Raw genomic sequence first — 24346 nt, forward strand, 5'->3', positions numbered from 1 at the left:
ATGCATAATGTAGCTCAAAGATATAAACACAGTACATCTGTGATCATTATATCTGTCATATATTATAAACTTTCTGAAGTCTTAAATAGCAGTCCAAAGTTAATCTATGTTTATCAGTTTTGTAGATATAATATCTTTTTTTCAAAATTTGGGTAACATATTGAATTTTAAATCAGATATACTGCAGGTAGTTTATTAGTTTTCACACTTTCATGACTTTAATCCTTGTTGAAACCGCTATACATTTTTGTACATACTGTCTCTACAGTGACATTCAAAGTTTAGAATGAAAGGAAATATTGCACTTATGTCTTCAGTCATGATTGCCGACCAGATTACCCCTTTATTCACATTCTTGTCATGTGCCAAGTTGATATCAAGTTGTGATATTTGATATTGACAAGTCAAAAATTGACGTCAATCTGTTGGTGACAAATATCAATTAATGCAAAAATATTCAATATTCAATCATAATAATCTTCCCTAGATTGCTCCATATTATCTCTGATTTCTTTCATCAACTTTAAATTCCTCCTATTAAAATAGTTCAGAATTAATGTAGCATTAATTATCATTCTTTTGAATTTGTTAAGAAACAAAATTCAATGAGATTATAAGAACAAGACATGTGTATTCTAGTATGTAAAACACATCTTTTACTAAACTTTCATTAAATAGTGTTGGAAACTTAATCGGAATAATTTCAAAACTTGAAAATAATGAGCTACACAAAAGATATCTTTACAATTTTCTACTTCAGTCTATACACAAGACGAACAGCATAATCAACAGTTCAGTCTCAATCAACAAGATAAACATAAACTTATTTACTAGGGTGCCACAATATATCTGAAAACAGGTATATCGCAATACACAGGCATATCGTATCGTACCACAATACAGAGATGAAATATTGCTGTATCGCGATATTTTTCAAAAGCATATTTTTATGTATCTCATTCTGCTTGGTGTTTTAACTTTGCAAATTACTACAAATTCTAACAGATATGCCAATAAGCACAAAACAGGCTTCTAATAGTTCAAATTTTGTAATCAATGGTTGGTTTGACAAAACTCTTAAATCTATGTAATCCATACTATTGATGATTAAGTTTGATAACATCCTGACAACAACTTATTATAAAATTGAGCACATCCTTCCTATGACAATGTATCGTGATACACTATTGGCGTATTGTTACATCCCTATTATTTCCACACACTTTCATTAGAATTGTACTGCAGTTTGATAATATTTAAGCATGTTTAGTACCGGCTCTATGAAAGTAAAAACTAAATGCTTTATTGAAAGGTGGCGGCAGTTATTCTACTACTGTCATATAAAGGTGGAATGTGTCATCAAAATTAGTCCATTAACAAAATAAACTCAGATTGTCAAATATTACCCATTCAACTTCTTAGCACCATCACAATCTAGGCATGGCACAAAGTTTTCAGATATTACCCATTCCACTCGCTAGCACCATCACAATCTAGGCATGGCACAAAGTTCTCAGATATTACCCATTCCACTCGTTAGCACCGTCACAATCTAGGCATGGCACAAAGTTCTCAGATAATTCCTCTTTGGCCAGCACGGGTCAATGTTTGATGTTTTGACCTTCTCGACCTCTAGGGGTTCTGTGATATGTTCCTGATTTTGGATTGAGAGAAATCACTCCTGATAGCCAGGCGAGTTCTAGGGGAGGCTTCCCATCTCAATCAGACCTTAGACTGCAAAAGTTAGCATCATCCCCAGGAAGGCTGACATCACATTGAACAAGAAAGTCAGCGAAAGTATGGATTCCAGCTCCTACAACAAGACCGAGATCAGTAACATGGTATTTTATTGACAGTTTTTTAAATTCTCGATAAAGACATGTACATGTACAATACATGTAAAGCTTAATAAGCTTGTTTAGTAATACAGTAGTTAGAAGATCAGAAAGTCAGCAAAAGTGGCATTGAAATATTTAAACAAGTTTTTGTGATAGGATTCAAAGCAGAAGTAATATAACTCATATACAGGTTCCAAATAATCTCAGCTGAACTAAAACAATAAATTAAACAGAAAAAATTATGAGACAATTGTTTAAAAATATGATTTGAAAACTCTGTTAAGTACATACTTATTTATCAACTCCAAGACCATATACATGAGGGTTACCGGTATTGCCAGAGTTGTTACCTGAGAACTGATTTTACTTATTTGTTCAAAACAATTAGAACATCATAACACCCTTGGATGTATAACTATATCTCTGGTATTGAACACCTTAATTGTCTGTTACATATGTACAATCCATGTTGTCACTAACCTGTTAGTTATGTTCATTTTCCAGAATTTTCTGTTTCTTGCGATTCATCATATATTGCAAATTGCAAACCTCCACTGGTCTTAGATGTAGTGGACTGGGCGGTTGTATCTAAATATTACCCAATTAGCATGAATCAATACAGTGAAACCAGTGGCACTACATGTAATAGGTTTTCCATCTGTTCCTCATCAATACTAAGCAATCAATGCTGTTCCTTCTGGATAAAATGTATTAAACAATGATAATAAAATCATATGTATTTATTATAACTCCCAAAAGCAGACGGCATTCATAGCAAGATGGCCTTCATACCAACTATGAGTGTGATGGCTGTATTGCTGAGGTCAGTTCTACTATAGATATCAGTTATCATTTCCCTTCCTGAATATAACTTTATGTTTGCAGCAGTGATAGGAAATTGGTTTCAAATCATAATCAGTTTATAATTTTATGGGACTGAATATCAACATGAAGTGAGGACACTACCTTTACATTGATAGCCAGAGTTGTTAACTTAGTACACTAGGTTTCGTTCTTTTATAATGAATGGATATCAAGCAACTTTTATGCATTTATATCAATATTAGTATAAATCATAAGAATATATGACTTTCAAAGCATACCTTACACTTTTATCGATTATGGAACTTGTAATCGATAATCGGATTTGGAAAGGGCAAACTGATGAATTTTGAATCGTAATCAAACATCAGCCCATCACTAGTTTGCAGGATCAGAAATCATTTTAATTTTAAGAGGTATGATGAAATTGCTATTTCTTAATCAAATGGTTCCCCTATGACATATAACCAGGCCATTCATTGGATTACCTAATTGTGAACATCCACAATTACCTGTCACACTTGAGATAACCAGTTACCAGTAGTATTTCTATAGAAGATTTGTTTTCACTTAAAATCTAAATGAACAAAGCTATAGAAGATTTGTTTTCACTTAAAATCTAAATGAACAAAGCTATAGAAGATTTGTTTTCACTTAAAATCTAAATGAACAAAGCTAATCTATAACACTTCATTTATAGTCAAACATCTAGTATATCTATCAAAACACAGATGCAGTCACATGTTGTTGAGGAATTTAAAACTACATAAATACAGTTAAATATATTTCAACCACCCTACCCATTCCAAAGTGGTGTTTTGGTTCCATAAAAAAACATTTCATGGTCCAAGAAACTGACATAACAGGATCCTATCCTTTTTTTCACATCCCTTAATATACTAAACCCTGCTCTATAAAGCCCTTACCTATTGACCCCTGACCTGCAGTGGTATCAGTCCGATGTGTCAGCTCCAGGTTGTCACACCAGCCAAGGTGCCTCTCTATGTCGAGGGATGCATTGAATAAACCCTGTACTAGCTGCATGGTCTCGCGTGTGTTCACAGTGGGAGACGACACTGACGTCACACTCTACAACATTTCAAACAAGTCATTCTTTATTTGGGTGTGACAGAAAAATCACAATTCGATATCCAGTCTGCAGTTCTGTACAGGTCTGGATACTTAATAATTTGACCCAAAGGGTTGACTTTTTTGTTTCCTCCCTAAATCGGGGAATTATCTTATTTATATACAAAACTTACTTTTCCGACAAAAATGTAATGAGGGCAATTTCTAATGCAGGAATTTTGAGAAAAAGAAGCTGGTGATGTTTAATAGAAAAGCATTGTTTATTGTATTTTAGACACCTACTCTTACAATAAGTATAAAACATAAGATAACATTATGAAATAAGCTGGACCCAGCACTACCCACCTGTCTGATACTGCTAGGTGAAGGTTGGCCATCTGACATTGATGGTAAGGTGGGAGAATTACCCAAGTTTTTCGTTTTATCTGCTATGGAATTTGTGTCTCCAAATACAAGGTGTTTCATAGCTCCGATATCCCTGTTAACACAAACAGAACTATAGGCGAAAAGTTTCTGTAATCCCTGCTGATCTATATACAAGTTCTCTCTGAAAATATCAAGGGTGTTTAGTTTGGTTGTCCTTTACGACCTATTCACAGCTATGGTCATTTAAGGAGGAGCCAGGTTTTGGTGGTGGAGGAAAACCAGATTACCCTGGGAAAAACCACTGACCTGTGGTCAGTACCTGGCAACTTCCCCACGTAGGACTCTAACCTGCCACCCCAAGGTGCAGGGCTAGTGATCATAGATGTGATACACGTTAACCACTTGGCCAACACGACCCAAAAAAAAAGAAACTGAATGCTAGATAGACACATGTATTCAACTACATATGATTGTGAATTAACTTGTAAGTTTGAAAAATAAAAAATGAATTACAACTTTTGAGAGACTAGTTGTGTGAATGAAACAACCGTTCTCTAAGAACCAAGAGAGCAAAAACTGGTGTGACTGTCAAGTGAATCAAAACCCAAAGTATTGTTTTTGATAATGTCTGATTTACAATGTGGTATATTGTTTTTGATATTGTCTGAATTACAATGTGGTATATTGTTTTTGATATTATCTGACTTACAATGTGGTATATTGTTTTTGATATTGACTGATTTACAATGTGGTATATTGTTTTCGATATTGTCTGATTTACAATGTGTTATATTGTTTTTGATATTGTCTGATTTTCAATGTGGTATATTGTTTTTGATATTGTCTGACTTACAATGTGGTATATTGTTTTTGCTATTGTCTGACTTACAATGTGGTATATTGTTTTTGATATTATCTGACTTACAATGTGGTATATTGTTTTTGATATTATCTGACTTACAATGTGGTATATTGTTTTTGATATTATCTGACTTACAATGTGGTATATTGTTTTTGATATTATCTGACTTACAATGTGGTATATTGTTTTTGATATTGTCTGATTTTCAATGTGGTATATTGTTTTTGATATTGTCTGACATACAATGTGGTATATTGTTTTTGATATTATCTGACTTACAATGTGGTATATTGTTTTTGATATTATCTGACTTACAATGTGGTATATTGTTTTTGATATTATCTGACTTACAATGTGGTATATTGTTTTTGCTATTGTCTGACTTACAATGTGGTATATTGTTTTTGCTATTGTCTGACTTACAATGTGGTATATTGTTTTTGATATTGACTGATTTACAATGTGGTATATTGTTTTTGATATTGACTGATTTACAATGTGGTATATTGTTTTCGATATTGTCTGATTTACAATGTGTTATATTGTTTTTGATATTGTCTGATTTTCAATGTGGTATATTGTTTTTGATATTGACTGATTTACAATGTGGTATATTGTTTTTGATATTATCTGACTTACAATGTGGTATATTGTTTTTGATATTATCTGACTTACAATGTGGTATATTGTTTTTGATATTATCTGACTTACAATGTGGTATATTGTTTTTGCTATTGTCTGACTTACAATGTGGTATATTGTTTTTGCTATTGTCTGACTTACAATGTGGTATATTGTTTTTGATATTGACTGATTTACAATGTGGTATATTGTTTTCGATATTGTCTGATTTACAATGTGTTATATTGTTTTTGATATTGTCTGATTTACAATGTGGTATATTGTTTTTGAAATTGCATTTTGTAATGTTTTCGATATACATTATTATGTCCTTGCACCTGATTTTATGGCAAGAGAGCTAAAGAAAATATAGGTCACAAGAGACAATGATATAGAACTACTCCAGATGTTTCAACATGTGACAGACTGCTGGACTTAATGAGCTAAGCATAAACTCTATAAATCATGGACAGACCGACATGAACTGTTTCAGGGAGCACATAAAAACTTAAAATACTAGTTAGCTGACATGAATGATGAATACTGCAAGTGAAAAGAATGATGGTTGTATAAATGTCTGACACTACCAACTAATGAGCAGGTCGGATACTATTATAGACAACATAATTTGTTGTTTTATGGTCAGAGATTGACATTTCTTACCTCGTCCTCACCGCAGATATTGGCTGTTCATTGGATTGACTTAATAATCCCCTGGACGCAAGCCCAGTGTGGTCAGTTAATGAACTGGAAATGCCCCTGGCTGCTGGTACAGTGTGGTCAGTGGACGAACTAGATAGTCCTTTTGACGCAAGCCCCTGCAGGTGGTCAGTTGATGAACTAGACAGGCTTCTGGCGGCCAACCCAGTGTGGTCAATGGATGAAGTAGATAGGCCCCTGGATACCAGCCCCTGGTGGTCAGTTGATGAACTAGATAGGCCCTTGGATACCTGTCCCTGGTTGGTAGTGGAGCTGCTGAAGTTGAGCTGGAGAGACATTCTCTGTTGTATATCATGTTCCAACATCTCTTGTTGTCGTTGAAGTTGTGTCTGTCTGTGAATCAGACAAACATAATTGAAATGCCAAATGCCCTACAGCCAAACAATATTATATGGGACATCAAACTGTTACCACCATATGTCTAATCAAATATACATAGCTGGATAAAGCTGGGAATTGACGGGCAAACCGTTTCCACACACAGACAACTTTGTTGTGAGGGGTATAAATATAACAATACAGAATCACAGTACTCTGTAAAAAATACATGTCACTACATACTATTTACTATTGTGCCTAATTTAGAAACAAAGTTATCTGTAGTATTTAAACTTAGGTATATGTTGTTTTGCATCCATTTAGCTAATTTGCTTATGTCAGAGACAAAAATTGACACACATTTTTTTTTGCGATGGAGACAAAATTAGGGAGGGGGCTTAATTGCAGGCACCCACCCTGTTCCCAGGACATTTACCAAAGTGGGGAGGGGGTTTATTTGCGAGAGGGGGATTATTTGTGGTAAACTACGGTAGTTCCCACTTCAAATATGTAGGGACCCATTAGTAATGAATTCATATTGAAATACCTCTCTGTGTTAAACTGTGCTTGCTGTATCTGCATCTGTTGGTGACATTGTTGAACCATGGCCTCGTGTTCTTGGCAAAGAGCTATCTGCTCCTGTCTTATCCTCTCTGCCTCTTCTCTCAGAATGTCACGACTTCTCTGCATCTCTTCTCTGTATTCTGTAAAACATTAACTCATCTTATCTCTGTATTCTATAAACATCAACACAACATATCTCTTTTCTATAAATATCTACACGCCATCTCTTCTTTTTATTCTATAAACATCAACACAACATATCTCTTTTCTATAAACATCTACACGCCATCTCTTCTTTTTTTTCTATAAACATTAACACATCTGTTTTTTGTGTGTGTGTAAAACACAAACATAACAAATTCTTTGTAAAATATCAACACAACATGAAACAAAGGGTGGGATTCAATTACATTTTTTACAACACACTGAAGGAAAGGGCTTTTATAGACATTGCCTGTTGAACAATTCCTTTTGTATGTAAGACATGTAAAACAAGAGGCCTTCATAGCTCACGTGGTATTTTATTTTTCAATTTAAATTCTGCCGAGTACCATACAGGTTTATCAAAGGAGTACAAGAAACAAAGTTGCAAGAAGAACTACATATAAATCTGTTTTGGTGGGAAAGACACCAAGAAAATGAGTTTCCATGCTATGTCCCAACTTTCCTCTATTTCCCCTATTGGGCCTCACATGTACCTTTTTATACAAATTAAACAAAATCAAGTTTTTTTCCCCTAAGCATGCTTTGGTTTTAATCCCTTCAATTGTACAGAAGGAAAAATATTTTCCCTATTTCCCCTATTGGGCCCCGCTCCTCTGCCCCTGGAGAGGGCGGGGCACATCTTCCATTTATAAATATCAAATTCCCTTTGCCCAAAGATTCTCTAGAACAAGTTTGGTTAAAATCCCTTCAACAGTACAGAAGGAGAAGGATCTTAAATGTTTTCCTCTATTTCCCCTAATGGGCCCCATACATCTGCCACAAAGAAGGGGGCCCACACACCTCAGTTTATACAAAATTGATTCTTTTGTCCCTAAGCATGCTTCAGTCTGCATTTGGTTTAAATCCCTTCACTTGTATAGTAGGAGAATACCCTATGTTTATACAAACTTGAGGCTCCTTTGTCCAAAGATGCTCTAGGACAAATTTGCTCAAAATCCTTCTATTGGTTGAGAAGAAGAAGATTTTTAAAGATTTACCTATTTTCCCCCTATTTGGCCCCTCCCCTCTGCCCCCAGGGGGGTTATACCCTCCGTTTATACAAAACTGAGAACCCTTTGATCAATGATGCTTCAGACCAAATTTGGTCAAAATCCTCTGAGCCGTTAAGGACTAGCGTTTTAAAGGAAAAAGTTGACAGACGCCGGACGACGCACCATGGCATAAGCTCACTTGGCCCTTCGGGCCAGGTGAGCCAATAAAATAATCTGAAATCTGGAAAACAACCACCAAAGTATTGTGATGATCTACCTGTCATTTGTTTTTCCTGCTCTTCCCGCCTCTGCTTTTCCCCCTCCTGTTTACGTCGAGCCCTCCAACGTGCGGCACGTAGCTCCTCAAACGAGTACTCCTCTGTGCCACACTGAATCTTGTCCTTACAGTACATTAGCCTATGAGTACAGTCTTCTGTCTGACGTATATGTTGGAGAGGGTCCACATACTTATCTGGCTTACGTGCACTGTAACACAGATATCGCGGTTTATAGCATTTCTAAGTAGTACAAAATTTCTCGAACATCAAAGTATTTTTAATAAATCCAAAAACTCTAAGAAAGTCATTTCGTCATGGGGATAACAGCATTTCTCGCTTATAAGTCACAACCACTTCTTGAATATCTGATCTTATACTTATCAAAGCATTTCCTTGGGATCACAAACAATTTTCGTTGGAAGTCAGAAACTTTCCTAGAATGTTAAATTGGTCAAAATGTTCTGAAGGATCTAAGCATTATTCATGGATGCAGGGTCACAGCTTTTCTGATAGATTTCAATGGTTATCAGGAGTATTTCTGAGTGTCGCAGTTTCATTGATGCATCACTATATTTCTCAGAAATCCAAGCTTTTCTGATCTATCCGATGTTTCTTGGGGATCAAAGCTTTTCTTACGGTTCAGACTGCTTTTTAGGAGTCACACCATTTCTGAAGGTGTAGCAGCATTTCTTATTGGTCAGTAACTTATAGGTGACAATAGTGGTCATTGTATTCCTAAGAGGTTAGAGTTTCTCAGGGGTAAAACCATTAATTGTCTGACAGTATTATTGAAAACTTCTATATAGTGTGCTGTATTTAGTGTTGGGAATCGGTTGAAATGTTATGATGGATCGTTGGTTAAAATTAACTAACCAAGATAGATTTTTACAGTTAATCATTGTTTCAAAGAAAAACATTGTTACATTTCAGTTATATGGTAATTTCATTAAAGTAACGTCCAAAAGACATTTTGAAATAATTAATAATGAAGTAGAGAAAATAAATGCATAAGGTCCATTTACCTGAGGACTGGATTTCCCACTTCCAATGTTTTTCTTGGAGTTCTGCAAAATAAAGTAATGCAGAAGTTAGTCATAGATTTCTTTATCACCAATATTTAACCTGTACTGTATAACACAATGCTTTATGCTCCTGTACATACACATACAATATATAAACGAAAGTGTGCCCTTTAAATGATTTTTAAGTGAATTTGGGTGCATGTTGGTGCATGTGGTAACTAAGGCCAAAAAAATTTGATCACTTGGTTCTCAGGCCTGTGCACATTTTATTTTCTAGGGCACCGCATTGCCGATTTTATCGTGAAAGTAATAAAAAAAAATGTGAATGCGTCAGCCGCCGTCTTTATAAAAATCCGGAAAAATGGTACGCATGTCGTTTTTACTCTTTAGTCACCCAAGTCCCGAACACGTTTGAATAAAGATAAGGATTGACATACAGGCAAGCGTTAAATTGATTATGACTTATTAGTCTTGTGTACAAATGGCGCTCATTTCGGTACAAATAAGGAATGGGGGGGTGGGTCATGATTCTTGTCTGGAACATCGTGGGAGGATTTTCGGAGGCTTGCTCTATGACGGGTCTCTACAAAACTATAAAAAGACAAGGTAATGCCCAGAATGAACGTTTTACAAACTACATAATAAAAAAAATCACCCTCGTCACGTTTTTGCCAGGTAAAATGAAAAAGAAAATACCGCCCTGCAGCATCTCTTTTGAAAAAAATTGGCCCGAAAAGTAATTAATTTTATTTGGCCTAATGGTGTGGAAGGTTGTCATACATGTAAAATAAGGCACAGCAAAGTGTGGTATCATCCCATCACCCTAAAGTTCAAAGGACAGCTGAAGAAAATATTCTGAAATGTTAAAGTTGGTAGTTTTGTCTAGCTGTTTTCATATTAGCAGGAAAGATATTGAGTATAAAATAGCAAAAGGCATAACCAGGGCACCGATCATGATATGTGGACCATGTTTCGTAATGATATGTAAAAGTGTTTTCAAGTAATTCCCAAGAAAATGTAGGAACATTGGAGTTTTGTTTATTTAGATACAGGTAGTTATGACCATGTTAAGCAGAAAACTTTGAAAATGAAAAATTCTTAAATAGCCAAAAAGACAATTACAGCACTAGCCCAGTAAGTATGCATAGTTTCATGCACAGACTTTAATGCCTGTACAGACAGTGCTGAATTTGATATCTTCTGAAAACATGTTTTGCAGGAGATATCAACAATATACTAAACACAAGAGTACCGCGGGGCGGAACAATATACGCTCGTTGAATGCCATATAGTGTTATATACTTTCTTACATTGAAATAAGATTTGCATCATTCTAAGAGTGGTTAGCTGACTTGCCATAAAAAAGGTAGGAGAAAATCTCCGGACAAAAAATAAAATACTGAAATGAACAAAGGGCAATAACTTTTGTAAAAATTGTTGAATCAAAATTCTTTTAAAGGGAGACACAACTTCATATCATGATTATAATGTATACCAAGTTTCAAAGAGATCCATTCAAAAATGTAGGAGGAGATTGCTGGACAAAAATCAAATACTGAAATAAACAAAGGGCAATAACTTTTGCAAAAATTGTTGAATGCAAATTCTTTTCAAAGAAACACAAAAACATATCATGATTATTTAGCCTACTAAGTTTCAAAGAAATCCGTCAAAAGATGAAGGAGGAGATATCCGGACAAAAAATCAAATCCTGAAATGAACAAAGGGCAATAACTTTTGGAAAAATAATTGAATCAAAATTCTCTTAAGGGAGACACAACTTAATATCATGATTATAATGTATACCAAGTTTCAAAGTTTCAAAGAGATCGGTTGAAAAATATAGGAGGAGATTGCTGGACAAAAAAAAGTTTACGCCAGATGGCTGAACCCATACCATAATACTACTGTCAAAATTTGACGGGCGTATAATTAGTAAAACAGACTTTTTTTTTACAGTAGAATAAACACAGATCTGACATCGTCATATCGGGGGTTCGAACTTACACCATGGACTGGTCTGCATCCTCCTCTACGTGAATGGTGAACGCCGGTGTGTTGGCTCCTACAGCACGGACAGGTACCACACCACCTTTATACCCTATCTGTACAACATACAAGTTGTTTTGATATTAATTTTTCAGGTTTTGAAAAACAAAAATCCACTCCTCAACTCTGTAGGGTGAGTTGGGTTTACGATAGAATCGGATAAATGAACTTGAGTAAAGTAGGCCCAACTTTTCAGGACGTTATGTTGTGAATTGATAAATATCATGTATGGGCAAACATAACGAAGAATTGCATCGTTATTAGCACTCTTGGGGGTTCAGCCCCTTGAGAAGTGTTACCTCTGATTCTCATCATTACTTTAGAATGATTTCTTGTTTTTTCTAAAGTCACTATTAACTTAGGAGAAAATGTTGTTGAAAGTTTTTGCACCCTCTATAATCCCAAATGGGAGTTTACCTCCTTTAGTATAGATTCTAATTTTCATAATCTTAGGATCATTATATGAAATGTTGGTCAATATCCACCAGTATGTTTCAGAGTAGATAAAAATTGAAAGGCTTTCACTCGATGATCCTTTATGGACCCACACACGCAGTCCAGCCCCGGGGGTGGGGGGGTCAGTCTCTGTATGAGTAAACTCTCACGCCTACCATCAACTTTCGATTATCACCAATTTCATCAATATAATTGATTTTGGACAGTGCACAAAGCATAACAGATGAGCATAAATGGCATTCACTGTAGGTCATCTGGGTCACGCAACTCATATCCAAACATACATCTATAGCTTTTGAAACTTTGACATATATTTAACATATGACATGAATATTCTGTTATAATTAATTAGTCTGTATCGTTATGTTGTATTTGTGTACATACCTTCTGTTTGGTCCAGACCCCAGCTTTTTTTGTATTTTCTTTGTGGAGTACAGACTGAGTCGGCATCTCTGACCAGTCTCCAACCTCAGCAGGCAGACTTGGGTTAGCATTCTCATCGTTAAATACTGTGAAAGCCTGGCCTTGCACCTGTGGTGGTGCTAATCCCAACATTTTGAGTCCACCTCTTGATGCTGAAATTCAACCATTATATATGCTAATAACCCTCACATACCAAACAAGAGATCCCAGATGGATGTTGGCGCCCACCTTTGTACCATCTTCATTAGTTCTTTGTCAGTTTGATCTTTTCTCTTCTTTCCTCTAATCTGTTTGATCGAGTCATGTTAACAGTAAATGCATCTTGAGGTAACTTTTGATCTAAACTTAATACTGATGTTTATGAAAGCCAACCTTCAAAGTGAGTTTGTCATTTCACATATTTACTAGTACAGTACTTAATGTAAAAGAAATAGAATCAATCATTGCAAAATGAGAAAGATCTTTTTAGTTCTTCTTTCAATCCATTTTGTTTTTATGACCAGTCTCAAAATATAACATGCACAACGAGGGCTCAAGGGGAACCTACATTTAAAATTTGAGAAAGATCCCTCCTGTTCTTCCCGAGAAATAGTGATAACAAACTTTCCCTATCAAAATCCAAGATGGCTGACTGTCGGCCATGTTGTTTATCCGATCAGTCTCAAAAATAGCCCTGCACAGCTATGGACAAAGGGGAACCTACATATAAAATTTGAGAAAGATCCCTCTAGTGCTTCTTGAGAAATAGCGTTAACAAACTTTCAATATCAAAATCCAAGATGTCTGCCTGTCGGCCATGTTGTTTATCCGATCAGTCTCAAAATATGCCCTGCACAGCTAAGGACTAAGTGGAGCCTACATGTAAAATTTGATAAAGATTCCAATCTGGTGCTTCTTGAGAAATAGCGATAAACTTTCAATATCAAAATCCAAGATGGCTGCCTGTCGGCCATGTTGTTTATCCGATCAGTCTCAAACATAGCCCTGCACAGCTATGGACAAAGGGGAACCTACATATAAAATTTGGGAAAGATCCCTCAGGTGCTTCTTGAGAAATAGCGTTAACAAACTTTCAATATCAAAATCCAAGAAGGCTGCCTGTCGGCCATGTTGTTTATCTGATCAGTCTCAAAAAATGCCCTGCACAGCTAAGGACCAAGGGGAACCTACATTTAAAATTTGAGAAAGATCCCTCTAGTGCTTCTTGAGAAATAGCGATAACAAATTTTCAATATCAAAATCCAAGATGGCTGCCAGTCGGCCATGTTGTTTATCCGACCAGTCTCAAAAGCTGCCATGCACAGCTATGGACTAAGGGGAACCTACATATATAATTTGAGAAAGATCACTCTGGTGCTTCTTGAGAAATAATGATAACAAACTTTCAATATCAAAATCCAAGATGGCTGCCTGTCGGCCGTGTTATTTATCCGATCAGTCTCAAAAGCTGCCATGCACAGCTATGGACTAAGGGGAACCTACATATAAAATTTGAGAAAGATCCCTCTGGTGCTTCTTGAGAAATAATGATAACAAACTTTCAATATCAAAATCCAAGATGGCTGCCTGTTGGCCGTGTTGTTTATCCGATCATTCTCAAAAGTTGCCCAGTACAGCTAAGGACCAAGGGGAACCTACATATAAAATTTGAGAAAGATCCCTCTGGTACTTCTTGAGAAATACCGATAACAAGAATTGTTTAAGGACGGACCACGGATGGACCACGGATGGACCACGGACACAGGGTGATTTGAATAGCCCACCATCAGATGATGGTGGGCTAAAAACACACAGGCCGTCACCAAACAGAGCTAACAAAAACTACTATATAAGATCTGTTCAACTGTTGATTAGTTGGGGGAACAGTGGATAGCACCTTTCGCCTGGACAGCAAGGGTTTTATTCTATGATCACACATGAAAAGGTATAAATTCATCAGTCGAACCACATAGATTTCCTATGGGTACTCCAATTTCCTCCCACATTAAGATTGTAAAATAAAGTTTAATCTTAAAATTAAATGCAATGAATCCATCAATAGAGACTTATCTCTTCTGAAAGTCAGAAACAGATAGCTACTACATACTATCATCTAGAACCAGATCACACGTCTACAAATACACTTGTATTATGAAAGTTGCTAGGTGATGTACAGTCTATAATTTCACATGCTTACTTACCCATCTTAGCATGTCCAGTGCGTTGTACAGGAGCCTTTTTCTTTTGTCCGTGCGGCCGAAGATGTCCGAGGACTGCCCTCTGGTCCTCTGCCTGTCCAGCAGGTTCTGTTTCTGCAGTCCCTATCATACCTTCTCGCATCATCCTCATCTGGAACTCTCTACAAACAATTAGTGACCATTGAGTTGTGCAACACTGAAAATGTTTATCATTTCAATCCAGTAATGGCGTAAAAGCCTCCTAATGGCTGTTTATACATTAATATTTCCATTTGTTCTGCATTGCAACTATATAACCTTACCAAACTTGCATTACAACTATGTAACCTTATAATTACCCAACTTGCATTGCCACTATATAACCTTACCAAACAAAATAGAAAGATATCAGATCATAATTCTCACACAATTCCCATTGGTGTAGTGATATAAAGAACATGTTCGTGACGTCGTTTTGACCGACGTCAATATAATAAGTGTAAAATTGTTGTCTGCCAGGAAATGGCACGCTTGCAAACAACACACCAATGCAAATAAATCTTCGTTCCACAAACACAGTAACTCCCAGATTCTTCACAAATGCAACATTTTCCAGCTGCACTTTCAATTTCAATGGCTAAATTCACCTTTCGTCTCCAGGCCAAATCACCACATCAATAAATATACACATTCCTCGTGGTAACCCATCCGTGCTACCGCATTAAAAACCCAATTCAACAATGTGACTTGCAACAATTTATGTAGTTATGTTGTATAAAGGGTGAATATCCTTTAATACGGTTGAATATATAGATTAAATTGTTGAAATCAAATTGATGATTTTGTGTTTATTTCCACAAACTTTCAATGAACAGGTCAAAAGTTTTTGTTTCACTGTATAAATATTAGACCCTCAATCACCTCAATAAAGTAGAACACTGACAGTGCATCAACCTTATTAGTTGTTCATGTGAAATTTTCCTGTAATGCAGTGGGCATTCATAGTGCCTATGAACCGCATCTGAAAGCAGCTGAATACTTATATTTCAATTTTCATGTCTTTCTGTCTTTAGAAAATAATAATATTGACATTAAAAAGTATCAAAAATCCCACCAAGATTCACTAGAATGAATGTGCATTTTCTTCTGACTTAAGTTTTCAAAGATAGTCTGTTGACGCAACAACTGTAAAACATATTTTTTATGAATTCAGACTAACTTTATGTAATATTTTCTATTGTTACACTCATAAAAAATATATTCAAATATAACAAAATTGTTATCAATATGATAAAAATAATTCGAGGTTCTTATATACTGCTTTATCACAACCTAGTTCGTAGGTCGTCTCAAAGCGGTTCACAATTATTATCCGTGGTTATAGGGCCTTTTGCAACCAGCCAATATCTTTCTCAACTCCATGTGGAGCATACAGCCGGTTCTGCCATTTCGGCGCTCACAGCTAGCATTCTACAATTCTAGCACTACCCAACCACGTACTCATTTACAGCTGAGTAGACTGGAACAAGCAGAGTAAAGTATCTTGCTCAAAGATACAACACAGTGCCGTTACGCGAGTCGAACTCGATAATGATAATCGACATTGTTTGTTAATGACATCACACCACAGAGGCATGTCTGTTAAATTCGAAAATTTAATAATAATGTTGGTTGCCATGGAAACTATATGTCCACATTTATGCTATTTGTAAATGATATTTACCCAAGTATATTATGTAAAGAATTATATTGTTTAAGTTTTATATGTAAACATGCAAGACTTCGTAACTCAGTAGTCTGTTCCAGCATATTTGGCAGTTCAACCTAGAAAATTTGTATTTTTGACAAGCTTTATGAGCTAGTTCAGTAGAAAGTTTATTACTTATGTCTACGCTCCAGGACATCGAGAGGTTGGGCCAGTCGTCGGATTCCCTCCTGGAAGATGAGGTCCGACTTCTTACTATTGCCCATCTGCTCATTTGTCCATGCCCAGGCCAGGTAGAAGGAGGCCAGGTCCACCCCTATAGCCTGGTCCTTCATAAAGTTATAAATTTCCAATGGTTCCTTACAGAAATCAGCCTAGGGACAAAAAACAAAGAATTACAGATTAATAAAACCCCTGCATTTTGCAAGCATATAATTTCATAGAAACAAAAAGAGTGATTGATAAAAGAAAAAATTGTTTCGTAATAAACTAGAACTGAAAACAAAAGACAGACTGATATCTCCTGTCCTCATGCTTTTGTTTTTTCTCTCCTTAAATTTTGTTATCTTTTCTGAGATTTTCCCACATAAGGTTAATCAAAGTGATGCTTGACTGCCAGTTAGTCATACGAGCAAGTGTTTAAAACCTTTCACTGACATGGATGTTAGGGGGGAGAAGATTAAAATGATTTCAGAAAAAACCCACCCATAACACCAGTTTTAACTATGCAGAAGATTACCAATTTTGAAATTAGCTTTTACTAAAAGGTAATGTCCATTTAAGAAAGAATAATAAAGCGATCTAAAACATTTTTTTCTAGCTTAGAGTTATTTCCCTTTGCAGCATATTCATCTTTCATATTGATGCTGTGCTTTACTATACCTGAATAGCAACATTTACTAAGTGAAGGATAAGCAGTGCACATAGACCAATTTCAACTAAAGAAATTATTCATTTTGTTCTTCCAATTACAATAACTCAAATTTATAACAACAGTATTTCTAGAGAAACTTGTTGATGTGTGTTGCCTTTGGTTTGGTTTGTTTGTGTCCTATAAACAGCTAAGGTCATTTAAGGACGTGCCATTTTTTTGGTGGTGGAGGAAAGCCGGACATCTCGGAGAAAAAACACAGACTTACGGCCACTACCTGGCAACTACCCCACTGAGGTCTCGAACCTGTGACAGTGGTAGTAGAATGTCAGACGCCTTAACCACTTGGCCACCGCCTCCTGGGATGTGTTGACTGCCCCAGCTGATTTGGAATGATGGCTGGTAGACAGGCACTCATGATTCATTATTTTTCTTATTGTTCATTGGAATCAGCTTAATCATGACGTTATAAATAATGCAACGAAAGATTTCACCGCCAATTTTACGACTTTTTTATTTGTTACATGGACCGAACTTGCCACAGTATCATTAGCTGAAACTGTCCGGGCCCATATTGATATTTCAATAAATTCTTATCGTACAGCAATATGGTTGCGAGTGCTTGGCTTTGCTTTTATGTATATCATTTGAAGCTGTCAGTGTGTTACACGTTTGACCGTAAAAAAATAGCGATTCCGTTTACAGAAAGTTTGCATAACTAGAAGCGAGATCATGATTTTCTTTCTACCCTCTCAAAAGTAATTTTCTCCTGTTAAGTAATTTTACATTACAGTTGTCCTTGCCATTTTTTCGTGTGAATGCCCAGCCAACTAAATTGCTAAGAACTTTGAAGTGTAAATATTAGCTCAAAAACATAAATATCAGGGGTGGCCGAACTTGCCCCGATCTCCTGAATGTATTTTTTTGTATCGTTGATGATTGGTTAAGCTTAAGTAGATATTTGTTCTTGTGCGTAATGTATATGACTGGTCATGTGGCGCAGTGGATATAGCACGCTTGTCTTCACCATGATGGTCAGATTCAATCCTGGTTACCTGCCCGACCACACAGGTTTTCTCTGGATACTCTGACTTCCTCCCACTTTGAGAACTAAATCCTCTCCGTCAGGTCACAAATAGATTGATTGAAATAAGGTGGGAAAAACTGTTTGGTAATTGCTATAGAAAACTAGAATTATGTCAGTGTGACATTAAAGCCGCTCACCACTTTAAATTTAGTTGCTTCAGTAACACGTCTAGCATCAATATCTACTATAATACCTCAGATATGTGTTTTGTATTCTGCTAATTGAAAATCAGGTCATGTGATGATGTTGCCTTTGGAATTTCCAAAATCAATCAAAAACATTCTCCCTCTCCTCTTTTTTCACCCTCTTTAAGTGTGACGCATTGTTGTAATTTTCATTAATTAGCATCCTCCGATGATGTGACATGAGCATTTACGTGCGTAATGGCGATCGGTGAATGGATAATAAAGAATAGGTAAATTTTGTGCTTGTGAAATGAAGGATAATTAACAGTAGTGGGAAAACATGCATGCAGAAAAGAGACATTATACTCCTTTCATTTTTATTTATTTTTATTCATATTAATAATAATTATTGATATATAGTGACTTTATTTACTGTCATTGAATATACAAAATCTCACAAATGTTCTTGGAATATATTTGAATTATATTTCTCAATGCTACTTTACCAACGTAAGAGTTATTTCCCTTACACCAGATTGGATAATATTTTGACACGGCGCGAATTCTTGTCAGACACCAGAGGCAGTTGCGTCATGTTCTTAAATTGTTACATTTTCATAAATAAATATACCAGAAAAAGCATGCTGTGTTACAGAAACGTTTGATAAGCATACAGGTTCACATATCATCTTGTCTCCGAGCCATAACCGTTATCAACCTAAGCACGATATGTCATATTACGTTCCCGTTTGAAACATCAAAATAAAGGTTATACTTCATCACTCATACAGTTTATAAGTATATATATTTACTTCTTCCTTCTACAGACAGCGTCAATGCTTGACAGTCTCCACATGTGCTTTCTCTAATCATATGTGTTTCACACGCGTAAACCTCCTCAGACCTCAATCCGAGTTGCTAAAACGCTCAAACCCAGTGCACGATCTTCACCACCACAACACTGGTAGAATGCACCGGAGATAAACATTTTGTTTTCAGCAATTATTTAAAGTATGGATTATTATTTGGAGAAGAGTATCTGAAGACTTTATGTAACCCACAGGTGAGTGTCAAGAGATTCTACTTTCTATTTACAATAACGAAACTATATAGCGGAAGCATGCAAGACTGAATTATGTGCACGCACTCCGAACGGAAGTGGGTCCGTCATTTCGTTCTCTGGACAGAATTAATAAGCCGCTCGGCTCTCGCCAAGAGCGGCTTAAAAAGTGCATATTACATATTTGACGATAAGTCTATAAAAGTAGATGTATAGAGATGTAAGTTAAAAAGATGTTTATGCATGGGTTGAAACAAAATTGTCTTTGCTTCGAGGATACACTTCCGGTTTCCCCAATGGACGTCTACTTCCGACGTAAAAAATTAAAGACAATGTGTAGCAAGGGGAAGCAACTCTGTTTATGCACGCATGTGTTACCATTACCCGAGAGCTATGCTCTTATAACTAACAACACATGTGTTAAATTTTCTTATAACTAAGGGAAGTAAGCCAGTAGTGTTCAATTTCTTCCAATTCAGTATGGAAATCTCCCCTTTCTTACATATTTGATCCATGCTGTGACAAACCGCAGGTCATTTTTGTAGCGAGGTTCATTGTAAAATGTCCGCAAGCATCTCTCTAGAAGATCTGCAAGATTGCACTCCTTTCCTCCTTTTGGGTAGTTTTGTTCTATCCATTGCATGTACCTTGTGAAGTGAACAGATTTTCAAATTAATCAAATCAATTCAAATATAACGTTTTCAAATTAATTAATTACCTCAGTGATTTCAAGGGCCTGATCATTAAAGCTTTTATTTCATTTTCAGCAATGTGGTCAACTTGTCAGATATTAAGTGATTTAATAAGAATCAAAGACTTTAATGAAGAGGAACATCTTTTGCAATATCTAGATCAAAACACAAACCTCATTTATAAGTATACTGTGTATTATAAGATAGTTTGGATGCCATCTTCACATCCAATTGTTTCATTCGAGACATATGCATCTTTCTTCCCCCTAGTTAAGAAATAAGCCATGACAAAATTGAAGGCTCTGTAAACATAGGCGCCACCTTTTTGATGATACAAGTAGTCTAGATTGATCCTTTGATGTACAGCTAACAAATTGCATGATAGCATAATGGTAAAACTGACCGGCTTTCAGGTCAGGTATCACTCTTATTTAACTATAATCTTTTAAGGACAGATATATATCAGCCAAGCAATTTGTCTTAGTATTTTCCCTGAAACCAATCAAATAGCTAAACATGCATCTTTCTTTTTCTGTCATGACATTGTCTAATTGTGTAGAGAAGAAATGTGTATCAAGAAGAGAACCCTTGGAGATTGAATATGTTTTTTTTTCTGTTTATGGAAAGTCTCAGTGTCTTTCTTTACAATACACGTCAGAGTAAATTATGCTAATTACCTGTGCCATACATCTAAAGGATCATCACTGCTGTATGTCCTCAACTCTGCTTCAAATTCTCTGTAAATAGAAATATTGCAAGTAGTACCATATAATAATGTAATATTTCAATACGTGTTTATAAAATCTTGCTAAAAAAAATAAAAGTTAACTAATCATTATAATATTATATATGTTTGTATGTGGAATGTACAACTCACTTTTTCTTGTCAAATTCTAATTAAATCATGTTATTTTTAAGGAACTTTGCAAGTGTTGCTTCACAAGTATAAATATACAGCACACATTTCACAGGTAGGAGGGGACAATTTCATAGTAGGAGTACTCAGCATTAGTCCACAATAAAATCACTGATTTACCCCTGCTTGTACATATGGACAGAGTCCGGGGCTTGTACATATGGACAGAGTCCGAGGCTTGTACACATGGACAGAGTCAGAGGCTTGTACACATGGACAGAGTCTGAGGCTTGTACACATGGACAGAGTCCGAGGCTTGTACATATGGACAGAGTCCGAGACTTGTACATATGAACAGAGTCCGAGGCTTGTACATATGGACAGAGTCCGAGGCTTGTACATATGGACACTTACCTGCATAAATAAAACCATGTATACATTAAACGATCAGTCAGTTTGTTTGCATATATAAATATAATTCAGGCCATGATGAAAAAACAAAATTAACTCCTGCATTCTTAATAATGTAAAAATACCTCTACAAAATTACCAAACTATCTTACTTAAGATACAGAAGCGTCTTGAAATCACATGTACAGTGTCCATATAGTTCCAAGCCCCTGTTTTGTGAGAGGAAGAGTATTAACACAGGGTAAAGGGATATTATCATTCATTTTCACATCTGGAGTTGATTATCAACAGATAGCTATGTACTCAGGTACATTTCATTTCCAACCAATACTAGAGGAATTGGACAACGGTGCATACATATACTGTATATATATAATATATACAAAGTAACATGCATATCATAATTGTTTACAATTGTTCATGTTAATTACATGATCAATGTCAGATTTTATTCTGACTATAGGAATGTTTACATTTCCTCTTCTGTCAACTCTATTATATAAATCACACCCACCATTTATACAAAATTGAGTCCCCTTGGCCCAAGGATGCTCCAGACTAAATTAGGATAAAATCACTTAATCAGTACGGTAATAGAAGGATTTTAAAGGTTTAACCTCTACTTACCCCAATGGGCCAGGCCCCTTTGCCCCTCCCACCATTTATACAAAATTGAGTCGCCTTGGCCCAAGGATGCTCCAGACCAAATTTAGTCAAAATCTACTTGGCCGTTCAGGACAAGTAGCGTTTTAAAGAAAAAGTTGACGGATGGATGCTGCAGTATCAGGTGAGCTAAAAAATGATTGGCTCATTGGGGCCAAATTGTCTACACTACAGTACGTATGAAGCACAGGGACCTGATAATTTGTTACAGCTATATTTGGACCTAAACTAAGATGTTCTTCCAATAATTGCCTCCATCAACAGGTTGATGCTTCTGCAATGTGCGACAATTTCACCTGTGACAGGACTGGCACATTTAAGATAAGTTTGTGGGTTCAGAGTAATTTTATATGTTTTAGGGGTTTAGATAAACTTTCAGTAAAAAGGACACCCCAATGATTATGCTCTTATATATAAGGTGACAGTACGGTTCCCAAATCGGATCACCATACCATCATTAATTTTATGAATTCATATCCACTGCACCACCTGACCATCATTTATGGTTGTAACAAAGGAAGAATATCAATGGCTGTTCAAACAAAAGAAATTAACACCTGCGGCTCATGTGAAAATCACTGAAATATTTTTAGCACACTCTTGACATCACCTATCAGTGGTTTCGGATTTTGTGAATATCAGTACCCAAATCGGATCAAGGCTTGAATTTTGCAGTATCTTCAAATGGATATTTTTTTGTCAGCAATTTAACATTTTATGATGACTTTTGGAAATTATATGAAAACTAGTATTTCTATGGGTGAATTTATTCCTAAAGCCCAAAACAGAATGCAAAGTCGTTGCATGCACAATTTTCTAAAAACGTAAACAAAACACCGACTTTTGAGTTTGAATATGCGTTTTCTGGTGCTATTTGAACTTAAAACTGATCAGCTGTAGACGAAAAATGGTGCATGGTTATCTTTTCTAAGGTTACTGTAATTTTACATCATTGTTATAACTGATCTGTTGACACATTTAATGATTTACAAGTATTTTTTTGCAAAAGTGATCCGATTTGTGTCCTGCCTCCTTTTAATTATACTTTAATCATTGGGATGTCTTTTACCGAAAGTCGATCTAAACCCCTCTTTATTTTAACTTCGAAGTAACAAACGCCCCCCTGTGATACAGCAGCTTTTTGTGCTTTGTTTTAAACGATGATTATGCAAGGGTAATATCAAAGCATCGTGATTAATTTTGGCGGACAACAGTATTTACAGGGGAAATCCTGAAATTTGAGAGCAGTGGGCCATTTTCAGCAATTTATAGTCAATATCAAAATTAAGAGGGCCATTCTATGCAAGATTAAAAGAAAATTGGAATATGGAGAGGTCAATGTCGGTATTGATGGGTCATAACCCCCTCCCGGAATATCCCTGTATTTATCGGGCTACTGTAGTGTACTGTTGTTAGCCGCCGTTTCTTGTCAACAGTTTTGAGGGTCCGGTTTTGAGCTCACTGTTTTTGCTGCCGTATATCAGTTTCTGGCTGTAAGGCAGCCATTAAACTTGAAAATTTTCTGCCTTGCCGAAGTGGTTGTACATTTTCCTTGCTCAGCTCCCAATCATCAGTTTCAGAAGCCATAATGAAAAATGCTAATGAAATTTCTTCCACAAAGCCTGCAGGATCTCCCCGAGTGTAAATAACTTTAAAATGTCCGCCTTGCGCATGCCTAGTGAATGACGATATTCTAATAATAAAGCCAGAGTGCATAGCGTTTCCGGAATCTTAAAATATACCACCGATTCAAGAAACTGTCAAACCACGGACTTAGATAATCTAATTCCGTGGTCAAAACAACCAAGATTTTAAAATACTTAAAATCCCATTTTGTTTTGCACGAAATAACGCACAAACACATCATAAATGGACGGAACTAGATTCTATCTAATCTAGTCATTGACAGTCGTTTATCACGATCGCAATTTTCCGAGAAGTACTTGAGAGCTCTTTCTCATTTATGTCGAATGCTAACTTAGGTTCCCTTTGTTACGCATTATAAGTACTTTAACTCTACTTGGTAAACACTTCTAATGACAACCTCACCTTGACAAAACAATATCATGAGGCATACACAGCAGTATGAAGTTTTT

The 24346-nt window shown here is 36.0% G+C and overlaps 1 protein-coding gene across 2 annotated transcripts; it reads right to left on the reverse strand.

Moving 5' to 3' along the window:
- Nucleotides 1–999: 999 nt before the first annotated feature.
- Nucleotides 1000–23945, reverse strand: LOC110462373 (mitotic checkpoint serine/threonine-protein kinase BUB1 beta-like). Of its 2 annotated transcripts, none has more exons than XM_021516311.1 (15): nt 23713–23945; nt 20998–21057; nt 20131–20275; nt 16663–16859; nt 14805–14962; nt 12586–12776; nt 11704–11801; nt 9697–9738; nt 8674–8882; nt 7184–7340; nt 6262–6651; nt 4095–4227; nt 3587–3749; nt 2319–2426; nt 1000–1813 (listed from the first exon to the last, which is right to left on the reverse strand). In XM_021516311.1, the coding sequence occupies exons 1-14, from the start codon at nt 23835–23837 to the stop codon at nt 2332–2334; spliced, it is 2163 nt and encodes a 720-aa protein (XP_021371986.1). In that variant the 5' UTR covers nt 23838–23945; the 3' UTR covers nt 1000–1813; nt 2319–2331. The 2 variants fall into 2 exon arrangements, with proteins under 2 accessions (XP_021371986.1, XP_021371994.1); XM_021516319.1 differs by having other exon boundaries at nt 23796–23943.
- Nucleotides 23946–24346: the final 401 nt, after the last annotated feature.

This window comes from Mizuhopecten yessoensis, unplaced genomic scaffold (genome assembly GCF_002113885.1).
Source record: "Mizuhopecten yessoensis strain PY_sf001 unplaced genomic scaffold, ASM211388v2 scaffold1453, whole genome shotgun sequence".
Taxonomy (NCBI): Eukaryota; Metazoa; Mollusca; class Bivalvia; order Pectinida; family Pectinidae; genus Mizuhopecten; species Mizuhopecten yessoensis.